Source organism: Callorhinus ursinus, unplaced genomic scaffold (assembly GCF_003265705.2).
Source record: "Callorhinus ursinus isolate GAN/ISIS: 27379988/994484 unplaced genomic scaffold, GSC_fseal_2.0 scaffold25, whole genome shotgun sequence".
NCBI lineage: Eukaryota > Metazoa > Chordata > Mammalia > Carnivora > Otariidae > Callorhinus > Callorhinus ursinus.
The window spans coordinates 8,668,033-8,686,870 of record NW_027397087.1 but is presented as its reverse complement, the minus strand read 5'-3'; the positions used below and the strand labels follow the sequence as shown (position 1 = coordinate 8,686,870).

Here is an 18,838-nt window from a genome sequence, read left to right as displayed (position 1 = left end):
CTCCCTCCTCCGCTTCCCTTGATTGCGGATAGGGCCTGTGCTTTATTTCTAGCATACAAAAAGTGGCCAAAGGGATGGGATGTACATGATTTGGTGTATGTGATAATATGAGTGCACGTATCACCCATCTTGCTAAAGCTGCAAGGGTATAAATTCTGCCAACAACCTGAGGGAAACTGGAAGCAGAATCCTCCCCAGTCAAGCCTCTGAGGAGAAACCAGACCTGACATCTTGCCTGCAGCACCGTGAGACATAAAGCAGAGAACCCAGTTAAGCCATGCCCAAACTCCCAATCCAAAGAAAACGAGAGAGTATGTATCTTAAGTTTATGGTAATTTGTTAAGCAACAATGGTAACTAATACATAAACATAGAAGAATTAAGATCCTTTGTGATCCAGAGACTTTCTAGAACATTTAATACAAATTTGCCATAGATTAAGCTTGGGCCTGAATTACGGTTCCTAATTCCCTAGTAATTATTAGTGGTATTTATGGTTAATTGAGCCTTAAATATAACTTATTTGTAGATTAAGAGGTAATCTTTTGGGAAAGTATTTACTTAACATATCCTTTTACAGTTTTTGGTGGGTTTTTTTCCCCTTAATATTTTACAACTGCGATTTGTCTATGTTGACAGATTTATCTCTGGATCATTTATTTTCACCACGTACACTACCCCAGATTATGAATATATAGTACTCCCAATTTATTCACCATTCTCCTACAGATGAGAATTAGGTTGTTTCCTATTTTTCTTTTTAATTTTTTGAGTATAGCTGACACACAATGTTAAAATACCACTGACTATATTCCTTATGCTGTACCTTTCATTCCTGTGACTTACTCATTCCCTAACTGGAAGCCTGTATCTCCCAGCCCCCTTCACCCATTTTAGTTTTTTCCTATTTTTAAAAATTTCAAGCAATGCTCCAATGTAATTATTCATTGTGTACAATGTGCATCACACATGTGATGTGTGAGAGCTTCTCTAGTGCATTTAGCTTTTCCTTGTGACATTTACCAGGAATGGAATTGCTATATATTGGGGTATGTTCATGTTCAAATTGTATTGGATATTTTGAGTCCTTGACATATTTGTGGCTGCTCAAAATATTTCAACACCCTTCCCCTTGCTGTTACTTTTCTCCATTATAACTCCAACCTCTTCAAGGTGGGTGTTAGGAAAAACTCATTTTCCACCTTCCCTTGCAGTTTATGTGCAGACATGTAACAGGTTTTGCCAATCAGCTGTACCCATGAAAGACATCAATTTGGGAAAGAGCACCATGAAGGGAAACTACGCAGAACTGTGTGAACGAGGGTGACGGTGTTTGGCCAAGTAAAAAATTTTTAGAGGCAGAAGTAACCAAGGTCCTAGCTCTACATATACTGTGTGCAATGTCCATACTAAATTGGTGGTAACTGTCCAATGTTGTGGGACCGCTTGTATGAGCATTCAACAAAAGTAATATGGACATTTTTCTGTGTGTTTTTCTGGCTTTTCAGGAGATTCTGTAAGTCATCTAATACTCTTTAATAAATTTATCTTCTATTTCATCTGTACAGTCTGATATTTACTAAGAAGTTTAATGATACACTTAGTTATTCTGAATCCTTCTTGTATAATGGCATATCAAATGATTAATTAGGGGTACCTGGGTGGCTTAGTCAGTTAAGTTGTCTGCCTTTAGCTCAGGTCAGTCCTGGGATCAAGGCCCCCCACCCCCACCCCCGTCGGGCTCCCTGCTCAGTGGGGAGCATGCTTCTCCCTCTCCCTCTGCTGCTCCCCCTGCTTGTGCATGCTCTGTCAAATAAATAAAATCTTTTAAAAAATGAAAAATATACAACAAACTGGGATAAACCTGAGGCTGCTTGTAGCTGGAGACAACCAGCTCTATAGTTATTAACTGAACGAGCCACCCAGACACCCCAAAAATAAAATCTTTTAAGTAAGTAATTCTTTCCTGTTTCTAATGAATCAGGTAAAAATACAACTGGAAGTCAAAACAACTGGTTTCTACTTTGTGTTTGGGCTAAATTTCTCATGGCTTTCACTTCCTCATCAATTAAAATATTAATCCACCACACTGGGTTTTATGTTTTAAGAATTTATTTTACCTTCTCTATGAAATACTCTGTAATACAGACGGTAATAGAGATAAGACGTTTCCCAGACCTCAAGGAACTTTAGTGTTATTTTCCCAACTGACTCATTAAAAGTTATAATGGTGTAAGTAAGTCCCAAGAGAGGTAAGCAAAAAGAAGTAACACTTGAAAAGCCCAAGGGAATGTGCTAAAATTTTACTGAGTACGTAATTCTTAAGTTAGAATAAGTAGAATTACCTAGGAAAGGTGGGAAGGGACAGCAGAGTGGAACCACAAAGCAATATACTCAGAAATTGCTTTTATTTATCCCTAAATAAAAGGATAAGATATTCTAGTGCTTTGAGAAGAGAAAAATACTATTATTGGAAAAAAAAAAATGCCAGAACAGCTGCCTACATAGATGATAAAATAAAAGGAATTAAGTTGATAAAAAATGTACCCATATGTAGACCTACAAACTCTAGACCCCATACAATCAAATTTAGAGACTGTTTTTCCTATTTTCTTCTGTGTTTACTTGTATTTTAAACTTCCACTTTCCCCCAACAGTGAAAGCAAGTTCTAAAAACAACAAAAAGATGAAATTTATTTTAAATATACCTATCAATATTTTTAAAGCCATAAAAGTAGAAGTCAATGGCACATAAACCATGTTCAAAGTAATTCCCAATTTAGCTATAAGCTAAATACTATCCTGAAATGTTTGCCCTGCAAGAAAATCCTTCCCCATTTAACACATACTAGAGAGACCTTAGACTTAGTTGGTTTCCTATGAATGAGAGTAACCTGCAGAAAAGATAGCTAAATAATTCGTAGAAAGCATATCCCCAAAAAACATAAAATCCTTTCCACATATGATGGTTTAAACTAAATTATGACTTCTAAATGCTTCTGCCTTTTCACCAGATTAGGAACTACTTCTTAAAAACATTTTATTACACCATTACAAAAAAAGACTCCTAAAGATAGAACTGAAAAAAAGATACACTTCAGGTTCAAAGGCAGACTCACCATAGTTTAAAAACAAAAAAAAAATGCCTGGGATGCCTGGGTGGTTCAGTTGATTAAGCGTCATTGACTTTGGCTCAGTCATAAACTCAGGGTCATGAGACTGAGCCCCAAATCGGCTCCACGCTGGCCATGGAGCCTGCTTGAGATTCCCTCTTCCCCCCCGCCCCTCCCCCTGCTTGTGTGCATGTGTGCACTTGTGCGCACTAGCGTGCTCGCGCTCTCTAAAAACTAAAGCATTTTAAAAAATGCCTGCCCCAGCTAAACACACTAAAATATAAAGCACCCACAAAAACACATTCAAAAGGAATAAACTCCTATGTAACTAACCAGCACAGAACAGAAAAGCAAATATATATAAAACAGAAAAGCTCCAGGTAACCGTCATTTTAACACTACGCTCAGAATATTTTTTAACTAAAAACTGTCACAGAGCTCTAGAAAGATGGCCATAAAGGAATTTAACATTATAACTGACAAAAGTTCATCAGTGATGTAATAGATAGGTTGCAACAACTTCAGAGTACAATGTGAAGTGACACAAGTCAATCAGAGAACACAAATGCCATATATTTTCACTCATATGTGGAATTTAAGAAATGAAACAAATGAACAAAGAGAAACAAATGAAGAAACAGACTCTTAATTATAAAGAACAAACTGATGGTCCCCAAAGGGGAGAGGAGCGGGAGGGTGGGGGACATAGGGGATGGGGATTAAGGTGTGTACTTGTGATAAGCACTGGGTGATGTATGGAACTGATAAATCACTATACTGTACATCGGAACCTAATCTAACTGTATGTTAACTAACTGGAATTAAAATAAAAACTTTTTAAAAATTTGGGGAAAAAGGTAAATCTCTGGCACAGAGGAATTCCTATTAATTTATGCTCATACTCCACCTCAAGAAGTGGAGCATAACTTCCCACTCACTAAATATGGACTACCCAGTGACTCCTTCCAAAGAGTACAGCATGGAAAGGTCAGTGATAAATCATGTTGATAAAATGTACCCTTGACACAATGGGATGAGAATGACATTCCACCTCTGTGATCTTCCTCCTATGAACATAAAACCTCAGTCTAACCTTGAGAAAAACATCAGATGAAACTCAACTGAGAGACATTCTACAAAATATCTGACCAGTACTCCTCAAAATTGTCAAGGTCATTAAAAATTTTAAAAATTTGAGTAAACAGGGCGCCTGGGTGGCTCAGTTGGTTGAGCGACTGCCTTTGGCTCGGGTCATGATCCTGGAGTCCCGGGATCGAGTCCTGCATCGGGCTCCCTGCTCAGCGGGGAGTCTGCTTCTCCCTCTGGCTCTCCCCCCTCTCATCTACCATTCTCTCTCTCTCTCAATAAAAATGTTAAAAAAAAAAAAAAATTTTTTTTTTTTAGTAACTGTCCCAGCCAAGAGGATCCTAAGGAGACATGACTACCAAATGTGATTTCCTAGATGGAATCCTGGAACAAAAAAAGTAAGGGAATCTGAATGGACCTCAGTTAATATTAATATATTAAGGGGCGCCTGGGTGGCTCCCATCATTAAGGGTCTGCCTTCAGCTCAGGTCATGATCCCGGGGTCCTGGGATAGAGCCCTGCATCGGGCTCCCTGCTCAGCAGGAAGCCTGCTTCTCCCTCTCCCACTCCCCCTGCTTGTACTCCCTCTCTCACTGTCTCTCTCTGTCAAATAAATAAAATTTTTAAAAAATATATTAATATATCAATATTGTCTAATTGTAACAAATACACTAATGTTAGATGTTAATAATAAGGGAAACGTAATGAAGAGTATATGGGAACTCTACTATGTTCCCAATTTTTCTACAAACCTAAAACTTAGCTAAAATAAAAAAATTTTAGGGATGTCTGGGTGGCTCAATCGTTAAGCAACGGCCTTCAGCTCAGGTCATGATCCCAGGGTCCTGGGGTAGAGCCCTGCATCTGGCTCCCTGCTCAGTGGGGACTCTGCTTCTTCCTCTCTTCCCCACCCCCACCCCCACCCCCCGTGTGTGCTCTCTCTCTCTCTCTCTCTCTCAAGTAAATAAATCTTTTGAAAAAATGTTTAAATTGACACAGAATTGACTTGGTAGCAGTGAAGTAGAAATGCTTCTACAAAAATACCGTTAAGAGTTCAAAAACAGATGATAATTTCAGGCTGATAGGAAATAAATCAATCTGGATGTAGTAAAGGTAGTACAGGAGACAGAAAAAAATATAGTTCTGTGGAAAACAAAATTAAGATTCTTATTTTATTTTAGCAACAAGACTACCACCACCAGTAAAAACACTTCCTCAGGCTTAACATTTCCACAACTTCAAAGCAAGCTCAAAAATCTTTTCAAGTTTTTTGAGTTTCCAGCTCAAAAACTTTTAAGTGCTTATATTCTAAAAAACAATGTAACTCCACAGTTAACAGAAAAGCAAAGAAATATGACATTATTAGAGTAAAATTTAACAAATTATTTCAATCATCAATTTTTAGAGAGGGACCTTAAAGGGACACCTGTGATTGGGATCACTAGTTACTACAAATACTTAGCCAGTATAACTTATTTTTCTGAAATTCTAAGTCTTAACAAACAAAGGTTGAGGAGTGAAGGGATATCTGCCAAAACAAAATAGAGAGAAAAACCCAAAATAGATCTCTACCTCACACCTTATGAATAGTACCTTATGAATTACAGATTTAACTGTTTTTTGTTTGTTTGTTTGTTTGTTTTTAAATAAAACTGTGGGACAGCTGGGTGGCTCAGTTGGTTGAGTGTCCAACTCTTAATTTCAGCTGAGGTCATGATCGTGGGGTCCTGGGATTGAGCCTCATGTCTGATTCCACGCTCAGCGCAGTCTGCTTGTCCCTCTGTTTCTACCCCCACTTGCACTCTCTCAAATAAGTAAATAAAATCGTTTAAAAAATATAAAACTATGTAAGAATACAGTTGAATTAATTTTAACAACATGAAGATTAAGTAAAAACTTGTACATGACACCAAATGCAGAATCCGTATAGCAGATGAAAACTGATGGTTCACCCACATTTTGTTTGGCTCAGTGTTTAAACTTCGCCCAAAAGACTAGTATCAGCTTCTACCACTTAGAAATTGAGCATCATTACATAAAAATGCTGACTTCAGTTTTTACTGAACAATGAGAATTTCTGAAAATACTGGGCCAACCTTCCCATATGACAATAATCCACAGATGTGATTGCCCCTTTAGAAGAGGCCCCTGTGCTCCAGCCTGCCAGAGTCCAACCTCGTACACAAAATCAGGCTAATTTTATTTGGCTATCTGCTTAGTTTCCAGGAGCATTTGACTTTGAACCCCAATTACACAGAGAAAAAAGTTAGATTTGACTACAATGTATGTAGGAGAAGGAAAAAACAAACTCAAACTTTAACCGGCCAGGAAATAATAGGCAAACAAACCAAAGCAAAAAGACCAGCAGGGAGCGCTGAACATATTTACCTCTACAAGTAAGACGGAGAAAAAGGTAGGGATTAAGTTGAAAGATATTTATACATTATCAGAGTACATAACTAACAAAATATGGAAGTAGGAGGGAGAAAAAAAGATAAAGGAAAAATTAACTGATAGACGTAAGAGAATATTATTAAAATAAAATAGCAGAAATGAAAGCTAACAATAAGCAATAATGTTATTTACTATCAAGAATATGATGTGACTGTAATTGTCCCATTACAATCCACAGTACCCCTCTAAGACCACACTGTCACACAAGCAGCTTCATATTAAAGCAAAAGTTCTTCAGGTATTACTAGCTGATTTAGAAACGGAATGATCATTTTATAAATCATTTTGTTAGCATATACTACTTAGACTCTCATATAAATGATCCATTATATAATGTAAATCAGTTCAACAATCCTTTGGGGGGTGGGGGGACTGACTAATAGTCAAAAACTCAATAAACTACTCCAAAAAGCACACCTAAAATCAAATATACAAGAAACTAAAAATTGGGGCATGGTTTACACTCTCTCATTTACAGCAAGTGGCAACGTCAGTAGTTGCTATGATGGTAGTTAAGTATAGAGCAATTCCTCCTAATCTGCAGGGGATACATTTTAAGACCCACAGTGGATATATTCTAAGACCCTCAGTGGATGCCTGAAACCACCTAGTACCAAACCCTAATACACACACATACACACACACACACATAGTTTTTTCCTAGACATACATACTTATGATAAAGTTTAATTATAAATTAGGGACAGTAAGAGAAAATAATAAAATAGATTATAATATACTACAGTAAAAATTATGGAATGTGTGGTCTCTCTCAAAATATTATACTGTTCTTCTTGTGACGATATGAGCTGATAAAATGCCTATGTGATAAAAATGAAGTAAGGTGAATGATGTAGGCGTTGTGACATAGTGTTAGGCTACTACCGGCCTTCTGACCATACGTCAGAAGTAGGACTAGTATAGATTTCAGTATTAAAATACAGGATTAAACAACATAATCAAAGCCAAGATAATTTATTACAACAAAATAGAGATAATAGTGAAAATTTTAACTGACGTCCCAGGCAATACATGAAATAGACAAAATATGGTTTACAGTCACACAATGAGAGAAGTATTCTATTTACACACTTACATATTACTAAGTACATAAGAATAAATAGGACTCCCCCCACAACAAAAAAAAAGCACACAAAAACAAAAGCAACTAAAACTTAAAAATGAGAAATGGAGAAGAAAATACTGGGGTTTAAGACAGAAAAAACACTACTTTCTTATTATGACAGTTTTTAAATGCATAAGCTATTATGCTTCACAGAGACAGTATCTTCAGAGTTGGAAAGGTTTTTGTTATGATAAAAAAAAAAAAAAACCCTAGAGAAGCTTTGAAATTAAGAGGAAGAATCAGAGAGAAAAACAAGCTGAGAGAGGTACTAAAAGAAATGAAATCAAGGATGGGGGGTGGGGAGAGGAAAAACAAAAATGGGTAAGGAGAACCAGGAAGGGAGAAAAGGGGAAAAAAGGAGAGAAAAAAGAGAACAAAATTAAAAACTGGCTTGTATTTTTTTTTTTTTTAAATATTACCTTCTTGAAGACCAGGATGTATCACCTGCTTATGCCGCAAGGCCTTCAAATCTTCTATCAATTCCTTTTCCAACTGGGAAATTCTTGCTCTGCAACCTACTCAGAAAACAAACAATGACAAAATAAGTTGCTATATACTAAGAAAAAGAAACACTGCATCTTTCACTTCTAGAGCCAAATCCCAAATATCTCTCCTTTTATACTATTATATAATACCTGGGTCATTTGTGGTTGATGCCTGAAGACTACAGGGCTCTTCAGTTGTCCCATCAACTGCATGAATGTCAAGAGCTTCCTATATATAAAAAAAGAAAGAAGTTCCTATCACTTCCAGAACTTTAAATGTAAACCAGGAACCTTTTTTTCTGATTCTTTTGATATTTTCTAAATGTTCTACATTAACAGCATTTCAATCAGAAGGGAAAAAAGCAAAAAAATCTGAATAGGTTCATATGCTCATAAACTGTTTATGCCAATTTACATACTGATTTCTCATAGCCTATGTAAAGACAGATTACTCAGCAATTAACAGAGAGGAAAAGACCAGCGAAAGAGAATTCAACCTCTCTGTAGCCAATTTAGAAATACCAGGCTTCTATAAAGATCTAAAAGAAAAATAATGTAGTTGGAGTTGCAGTAAAATAACGAAACTAATCCATGTGTGAGACAACAGAATTTCTAAGACAATATTAGTTCTCCAGTGGTACTCCGTTATTGTTGATAATAATCAGAGGATGGGATATTCTAAATAGTCAAGTTTTCATGTATGTATGCCTTTTTAGAGTCCATAATGATGTACATTCCAGTAAGATCCAACAATTTTTAAAATTCCAGCTAAATGCAGTTCAACAATCATGAACTGAAATCAAAGCAGGCAATTAAGTCCATTCAAACAAAATACCTTAAGTGGTGCCTGTTAATTAAACCAAACATTGTGGAGACATTCCCCTCCCTAACACATACATCTTCACCTAGCAGGTGCATTGGAAAAAACAAGATTCTAAGTTAGTTATCAACCAGTATACAATTCCAGAATCACTATCTGACCTCCAAAGAAATGCTGAAAATGATAATCTTACCTTCGATTCAAAGGAAACAAAGAGAACACCATCCACGTCTTCCAGATCAGGCTTCACATCTGGAAAGGTACTCCCAGGACCCATAGGAGTGTTCTTTGTAGAAGTTACAGATTTTGCTGTGTTTTTAGGTGGTCGCCCTGCCTTAGAGAGTTTCAATTTTCGCGGCCTTCCTCTTTTTCCAGGGACATTTGAAGGGGCATTCTGATTAGCATTCACAACCTTGGAGGCTGTTGAAATCTTAAGCACAGTTGTTCTCCTTCTGCCCAAGTCATCTTTTCCTAAAAATGGGTCCCCAGCTGAACTCTTTGAACTGTCAGGTATTCTTTCTGTGTTAATGCTGTCAGATAGCTCAGGATATTTCCATTGAGGCTCTTTAAGTAAGGGATATTTCTGTACCACTCTGAGATCTGGTGAATGTTTTCTAAGACCATTTTCTGATTCCTTGCCTAAGCAGAAGCCAGTCTCATTGGAATTTTCAATGTACGTAGGCAAATAGTCTAATTCTGTCAATACAGAAGATTTATCCTTTCGAGATGTGGAAAGCATGTTATCAGGGAGCTCAGAAATCTTCACTGTGCTTTTGGTGACAGCACAGGGCTCCAGATAGACTACTGGCATCTTTCCAGCGTCTAACTTGAACATTTTAGCTTGAGCAACACCTGATGGGCTATTTGGTAGCCATTTAGAAGACGGATGGTCAGCTTCTAGGTTATCAACTTTATTGTGCCTCTTTAGCTGTTTCTCTAGTATAGGATCATCATCACTGTTTGAGTATACATCTGTTTCCTCATCTGTCTCTTCCTGTTTTATAGTTACCCCTTCTGGGCACTCAGCAAGTTCATATTCATAATCATCTACAGGCTCCTCTTTAATAACAACATTGAAGTTTCCATTCGGGTCTAATGGTGACACTACATGGGAGCCGTCTTCAAAATTGTTGGCAACAAGACTGAAGAGACAGGGGAGGGAGGTTAAAAAGGGCAAAATTAAGATTCAGGAGGAAAAAAAGAAAGACTGTTGGAAACTAAGTGACACATCAGATATCATGAGCCATTCTTCAAAAAACACTGTATAACTTAGCAAAGTTCTCAAAAGCAGTTTATCAACATCACACTTTTACCCTTTCCATCAATTTCTCATAAAAACTATATAGGATAAAGAGTAAGGTTTTAGGGGCGCCTGGGTGGCTCAGTCGTTAAGCATCTGCCTTCGGCTGAGGTCATGATCCCAGTGTCCTGGGACGGAGCCCCTCATCAGGCTCCCTGCTCCACGGGGAGCCTGCTTCTCCCTCTCCCTTTGCCTCTCCCCCTGCTGGTGCTCTCTCTCGCTATCTCTGTCACTATCTGTCTCTGTCAAATAAATAAAATATTTAAAAAAAAATAAAAATAAGTACCATCAAGGATAAAAAGGGACCTTATAAAAATTCATCAAAAAGACAACAATCCTAAAGGTATATATACCTTAACATATACCTTCAAGCTAGTTTAAGCAAAAATTTATAGTACTACAAAGAAAAAGACAAGTCCGCTGACTCTGATGGGAGATTTTAACATGCCTTTCTCAGTAACTGATAGAAGACATCATACAGACAGACAAACTGAGAAAGAAATGAACAGTAGTATCATACTTACCTGAGAAAACTACAGAACACTACACCCAGCAAATATACAACACATACATTTTCAAGTGTGCATTCAGTATTAATCAAAACTGACCATATGACAATAAACCAAAGTCACAATAAATTTCTATTTCAAAGGTTTTAAGTCACATGTTCTCTAACAATAGAATCAAGTTACAAATCAGTAACAAACATCAGTACAACATACCAAAATTTGTAGAAGGCACCTAAACCAATGCTCAGAGGAAATTTTATAGTTTTAAGTAAAAAGTCTAAAATCAATTATCTTAGTCAGGGGTGATAAATTTGTTTGCAAAGTGCTAGATGGTAAAAATTTTAGGCTTTGAGGTCGATACAGTCTCTATTACAACTACTCAACTCTGCCACTGTTAACATAAAAGCACAGACAATATATAAACAAATGAGCATAACTGTATTGCAACAAATGGACAATGTAATTTGAATACTATATAATTTTCACATGTGACAAAATAGTACTCTTCTTTTATTTTTCTTCCCTACCTACTTAAAAATTTAAAAATCAGGGGCGCCTGGGTGGCTCAGTCATTAAGCGTCTGCCTGCAGTCAGGTCATGATCCCAGGGTCCTGGGATCAAGCCCCGTGTCAGGCTCCCTGCTCTGCCAGAAGCCTACTTCTCCCTCTCCCCCTGCTTGTGTTCCCTCTCTCGCTGTGTCTCTCTCTGTCAAATAAATAAATAAAATCTTTACAAAATATATATACATAAATATATATATATATATATATTTTTTTTTTTTAATTTGCAGGCCATACAAAACAAATGGTGAGCTAGGTATGGTCCACAGGTCTTAGTCTGCCAAGCCCTGTTCTAAAATAGGCAAATTAAAGCAAAAGTAAGAAAAAAGAAGAAATAAAGGTGAGAGGAAAAATAAAACAATGAAAGAGAAAACAACAGAGAACTGAATTTGCGATCTGAAACCTGCCAACAAAGAAAACTCCAAGGCTTCCCTGATGAAGTCTATCAAACACATAATGAAAAAAATACTAATCTTGCACAAATCCAGAAAAATGCAGGTCAGTGCAACAATCTACAACTTGTTTTATGAAGAAAGCATAACCTTTCAACATATCAGAAATAAAACTACAAATATCCATCATGAATTTACATCTAAAAACCCTCAACAAAACATTAGCAAATGAATCTGACATTAAAAAGGCTGTTATTATAACCCAGTAATATTTATCCCATGAGTGCAAAGCTGGTACAGCATTTACAGCCCTTATGCTAACTTTGTTCACAGACAACACAACTGTGTGTGTAGAAAATCCAAAAAATTGGGCGCCTGGGTGGCTCAGTTAGTTAAGCGACTGCCTTCGGCTCAGGTCATGATCCCGGAGTCCTGGGATCGAGTCCCACCTCGGGGTCCCTGCTCAGTGGGGAGTCTGCTTCTCCCTCTGACCCTCCCCCCTCTTGTGCTAATAAATATAAAATCAAATCTTAAAAAAAAAAAAGAAAATCCAAAGAATTACAAACTAGTAAGTGAATTCAGCAAGGTAATAAGATACAAAATCAATATATAAATATCAATTGTATTTCTATATGCTATCAAAAGCTGGAGGATTACACTACTGGATTCCAAGATTTATTATATCCAATGTCATCAAAACCAAATGGTACTGGCAAAAGAATAAACCAGTAAGTGGAAAACTTAGTACAAGAGTAGACGCAACTATATATATAGTCACCTGATTTTCCAAAACATGACACATTTTAAAGGTCTTTCAATAAATGATCGTAGACACTAGATAGCTGCAGGGAAAAATATGATCCTTGACCTTCATCCTCACACCATACACAAAAACTAAGCCAGGATGGATTACAGACTTAAATGTGAAAGCTAAAACAAGTTCCCTCTTTCAAAAATTTCACTTAACTGGTGAAAAATAGATCTTTCTTTATGCTTTCTTTAAAAAGCTTTATTCAACCTAACTGTGCATCCACAGAAGAATAGATAAAGAAGATATGATAATATGGAAATGGAAATTTACTCAGCCATAAAAAAGAATGAAATCTTGCCATTTGCAAACAACATGGATGGACCTAAAGGATGTAATGGTAAGCGAAGTAAGTCAACCAGAGAAAGATAAATACCGTATGAAGCAACTCAAGGTGCTTCCATACCTTAGCTATTGTAAATAATGCAGCAATAAACATAGGAGTACACATTTTCAAATTAGAGTTTTCATTTTCTTTGGGTAAATATCCACTAGGGGTATTACTGGATAGGATAATTCTATTTCAATTTTTTTAGGAACTCCACACTGTTTCCCACAGTAGCTGCACTAGCCTACATTCCCATCAACAGTGCCAAGAGTTTCCTTTTTCTCTACATCCTCACCAACACATTTCTTGGACCACTTCCTTACACCATACACAAAAATAAACTCAAAATAGATTAAAGACCTAAACATGAGACCTGAAACCAGAAAACTCCTAGAAGAAAACATAGGCAGTTATCTCTTGACATCAGCCATAGAAACGTTTTTCTAGATATGTCTCCTTTGGTGAGGGAAACAGAAGCAAAAAAACTACTGACTACCCCAAAATAAAGAACTTTTGCAGAGCAAAGGAAATCATCAACAAAATAAAAAGACAACCTACTGAACAGAAGATATGTGCCAACAATATGCCCCAGTAGGGGTTAATACCCAAAATATATAAAGACTTAAACAACTCCACACCAAAAAAATAAATAATCCAATTAAAAATGGGCAGAAGACATGAACATTTTTCCAAAGACCTACAGATGCCCAAAAGACACATGAAAAGATGTTCAACCTCACTTACCATCAGGGATATGCAATCAAAAACCGTAATATCACCTCACACCTGTCAGAATGGCTAAAAACAAAAACACAAGAAATAAAATCCACCCATTTTAAGTGACAATTCAAGGATTTTTAATAAATTTAGTTTTACAATCCAGTTTCTTTTTTTTTTTAAGATTTTTTATTTATTTGACAGAGAGAGAGACACAGCAAGAGAGGGAACACAAGCAGGGGGAGTGGGAGAGGGAGAAGCAGGCTTCCTGCTGAGCAGGGAGCCCAATGTGAGGCTCAAACCCAGGACCCTGGGATCATGACCTGAGCCAAAGGCAGACACTTAATGACTGAGCCACCCAGGCGCCCCTCTTTCATCCTTTTTAAAAGGTTAAGCAAAACAAGCCCTTTTTTTCTCCTCCCTATAATGTCAGTTTTTATGTAAGTTCATAAAGAAATGCCATTCTATATCAAGTAATTGAGGATTCATTTAATTAAAGTTCTCTCATTATCCTCACATTTCAAGACATTAACTTCCAAAATGTAGAAAAAAAATCTGTATCTTCTTTTCATTTAACCACATGACCTGAATTTGTTTTCAGTAGCTGAGAACTTCCTAAAGCTAGATCTTGGCTGCTACTGCAATAATTGCTTTCACATTTTCCTGAGGAATTAAACTTGCTCTTAGAAAGATTCTAAGAAAGTATCTCTCCTTATCTTCCAAAAAAACTTTATGCATAAAGCATGAAAATTTGTCTTGGCGGGAGGATTTTGCATACAACCCTTAAGTTTCAGTTCTAAGAAGTCTAACCAAATGAGGTGAAAGATAATTTAAGCAAGAATACAAGCAAAACAAACAATTTGTACAACTTGAAGAAAAGGATTACTTTTTTGTTGATAGCACATAATCAATGCAACAAATAAATATGACATATACCAGTCACTCTTAAACACATTTTAAAAGCTTTCAGTGCAGGACACCTGGAAGGCTCAGTCAGTTAAGTGCCTTCGGCTCAGGTCATGATCCCAGGATCCTGGGATCAAGGCCTGCATGGGGCTCCTTGCTCAGTAGGGAGGTTGCTTCTCCCTCAGCCTGCAGCAACCCCTGCTTGTGCATGCACGCGCTCCCTCTCTCTGACAAACTAAATCTTTTTTAAAACAGATAAATAAAACCTCTAAGTGCTACGGATAAGCTCATTCAGTCAATATTATCTGAACATCTACAATGTGCCAGTATATTTTCTTGGGCACAGAGATTACCAAAATAAATAAAGCACAGTCCCCTACACTCAAGGAATTTACAGACCAGTACAGGAGACAGACAAGTAGACAATACAATGTTATTTAACTTAATAAGCACTACTGTAAAGATGTGTACAGATACTATAGATGCCCCTTAGAAGAACCCATTACATAATGGCTTCCATGAAACTGGTACTTATTTGATTAACCAAAAAAAAAAAAAAAAAAAAAAATCCATTGGAAAAAGGTACTGTAGAATGCAAAAGAAAACAAAGAGTTCTCAGAAAATGAAATCTGATAAATAAAACGTTTAAAAATTAAAAACCAAAAATAAATTTTAAAAAATTCTTTAAAAAACAAAGATTTATTTACTTGAGAAAGAGAGAAAGAGAAAGCCCACGCAAGCACAGAGGGAGAGGAAGAAGCAGACCCCCACTGTGCGGGGAGCCCAATACAAGGCTTGATCCCAAGACCCTGGGATCAGATCTGAGTCAAAGGCAGATGCTTAAACTGACTGAGCCACAGAGGCACCCCTCCATCAGAAGTGATTTTATTTAAATATTCTAAAATTCTATGTTCCATACATCCTTTCTGAGGGAACTACTGAAATATGTACTTGAGAAAAAAAAGAGAACACAAAGCAACTCAGACAGCTTAAAATATAGGAAACAGGAGGACCTACATAAGGGAAAGGTAAATGTAGTCAGCAGGATGACAGCAAAATGAAATCCCAAGGCAGCTTTGTATGGTCTTAGAGAACAACCAGTTCAGATTAGCAAAGGAAGATAAAGAGCAACTGAAGACAGTGTTCAGACGAGACAAAAAATTACTTTAATCAGATGAAAGTATGTGTGTGAATAAACTGAGAAATTTCAAGTTTAACTGAAGAATTTGAAAAGAATTAACACTAGGCCTAAAGAAACCTAAGGAAAAGGAAAAAATGGCAATAATTGCTAAAAAAACAAAATAATACAAGAAAATGTTATGGTAATACCACTTGGCTCAACGATATAGAAAATCTATATCGTAACATTAAAAATGGGTATTTTTGTGACAACTATACTGATAAAATGAGAAAAGAATAACAACTGAAAGATTTGGGTAACATGTAAAAATAGTAATTAGCTGGCACTGTATATGAGTTAGAGGCAAATATCAAAAGAAATGATTATAAGTGGAAAAACAAATATCCTCTAGGAAGAAATATAGGGGGTGAAGAGGAGTGAAGTAAGAGAGAGTGTATTTTTCACCATGTGGTTTTATTTAAGCTTTTTAAATTATGTATATATATTCAGCATATAATAAAGAATTTGTCTGGTTTTCCTCCAGTGTTCCTGGCACGGAGTTTCTAAAACCCTTGGAAAGTCCTGGGTGATAGAAATGTCTTTTGCTATTCATGAGCCCCTTGGATCACATCTAAGATTATGTTAATGAGGTAACAACAGTGGGCTCCTAGATAGCTTCATGATGGGGGCTGGGCACTAGAAAGACCAACTCTGATTAGAAGATTCAAAGGACTACAAAGCAGCCTCACCTCCAAGGGAGGGAGGGGAGGCTGGAGATTAAGTTCAATCACCTAACCAATGATTTAATCAATCTCACCTACTTAATGAAACCTCAACTAAAACTGGACACCAGAACTCGATGGAGCTTCCTACCTGGTGAACATATCAATATGCCAGGAGAGTGACATACCCTATGTCTCCTAGGGAAAGGGCATGAAGGCTTTACATTTGAGACCCTCCTGACGTCACATTGAGTCTCTTCATCTGGATGATTCATGATTCTAACCTGTATCCTTTATTATAAAACTGCTCTCGTAAGTATAGTCCTTTCTGAGTTCTCTTGAGTTATTCCAGTGAATTAGTAAACCTGAGGGTGTTCACGGGAACCTATGAATTCAGAGCCACTTGGTAAAAAGTCCAAGCAGCTTGGAGACCCCACCTGAGGTTGGCATGCATCTGAAGTAGGAGCAGTCTTCTCGGGGACCATGCCTCCAAACTTATGGAGTTAGTGTCCAAACTGCTGAGTTAGTGTCGGAACTAAACTGCAGACTTTATCAGTTGGTGTTGAAACAAAATAGTACTACTTTCACTTAAAATTTTCTTTTATTTTAAGACAATCAATAGACCCTTAAGAATTAAACAGAGAAGTAAAAGTCTGGGGTGCCTGGGTGGCTCAGTCGGTTAGGGACTTTTAGTTTCAGCTTGGGTCATGATCTCAGGGCCGTCAGATCCAGCCCCATATTGCGCTCCACGCTGGGCATGGAACCTGCTTGGGATTCTCTCTCTCCCTCTGCCCATCCCCGTGCATAGGCGCTCCCTCTCTCTCTCTCTAAAAAAATAAAAATAAAAAAATAAAAAGTCTGACAAATAAGGGCAAAACTGGAGAAAAAGGCATTGCAACATTCTACAAGAGTAATAAATTAGATAAAGAGACAAGATAATAAATACATCAAAGTAGGTAAGAACCAACAATGACTAATTTTTTCTAAAATAGGGGGGTGGCTTAGGACAGAGGTGGAGTAGGGAAGGACTGTAGGTGGAACCCAAAGGTCAGGCAATTACCATTACAAAGCTATACTAATTAAAACAATATTTTACCTAAGGGTAGACAAACTAATCAAAGGGGGAAAATGGTATCCAAGAACAGACCCTCGCGTGTATAACTACCTGAGCACTCCCAATGGCAAGTATATAAAAACGAACTTAAAAACTTTACTAAAAGATATATAAAATATACTAAAAGGTATATAAAAACTTTACTAATTAGAAAAATGCAAATTAAAACCACAATGCTCCTTTCATCACTGCTATTCAATACTGGAAGTTCTAGCTACAGCAATTAGGCAAGAAATAATATACATTCAAACAAAAAGAAATAAAGCTACCTCTATTCATAGCTGACATGATCTTTTATGTAGAAAATTCTAAAGAATACACACACAGGAAAAAAAAATCAGTTAATAAACAAATGCAGCAAAACTACAAAATACAAAAGTCAAGAAGTATAAGCAATATTTCTATAGTGAGCAATATACAATATAAAACAATTTTTTCTCAAAAAGAAAATTAAGAAAACCATTCTATTTGCAATAGCATCAAAAAGAATAAAATACACAGGAATAGATTTAACCAAGGACGCAAAGACTTACACTGAAAACTATACATTACTGGTGAAAGAAATTAAAGACCTGAATGGAAAGATATCCCATGTCCATGGACTGGAACATATAATATTGTTAAGGTAACAACACTACCCAAAGCAACATACAGATGCAATGTAATCCTTATCAAAAATAAAACAATGATCCTTTTTGCAGAAAAAGTGATACTAAAATTCAAATGGCATCTTAAGGGATCTCAAATGGCCAAACAATCTTGAAAAACAAGAACAAAGTTGGGAGACTCCCACTTCTCGAACCCAAAACCTACTACAAAAGTTAAAGTAATCAAACCACTGGTACCAGATTAAGAACAGACATATACACATAGACCAGAACAGAACAGAGAGCCCAGGAATGAACCCTGACATATATGGTCAACTGATTTTTGACAAGAGTGCCAAGACCATTTATATGAAAAAGTCTTTTTAACAAACGGTGCTGGGAAAATTGAGTATACATATGCAGAACAATAAAATTGGCCCTTATAACACTCATAAACATAGTCAAAATGGGAGCACCTAGCTGGCTCAGTTAGAGGAGCATGCAACTCTTGATCTCAGGGTCCTGAGTTCAAGCCCGAGGCTGGGTGTAGAGATTACTTAAGTAAATAGGAACTTTAAAAAAATATGCAAAATGGATCAAAGGCCTAAATTTAAGAGCTAATTCTCAGTAACTCTTAGTAGAAAACACATGGGAAAATCTTTATAACCTTGGATTTGGTACTGGTTCTTTAA

The 18,838-nt window shown here is 36.8% G+C and overlaps 1 protein-coding gene across 25 annotated transcripts in view; it reads right to left on the bottom strand.

Moving 5' to 3' along the window:
- The window catches only part of MGA (MAX dimerization protein MGA), a 162,626-nt gene that overhangs the window by 60,214 nt on the left and 83,574 nt on the right, over window positions 1–18,838 (bottom strand). For all 25 annotated transcript variants that reach the window (XM_073876839.1, XM_073876837.1, XM_073876835.1 and 22 more), the window contains exons 3-5: window positions 9,277–10,225; window positions 8,414–8,492; window positions 8,198–8,293 (exon numbers count right to left, since the gene is read on the bottom strand). In XM_073876839.1, coding sequence (XP_073732940.1) covers window positions 8,198–8,293; window positions 8,414–8,492; window positions 9,277–10,225 — 1,124 coding nt within the window. The remainder of the gene's footprint in view (window positions 1–8,197; window positions 8,294–8,413; window positions 8,493–9,276; window positions 10,226–18,838) is intronic.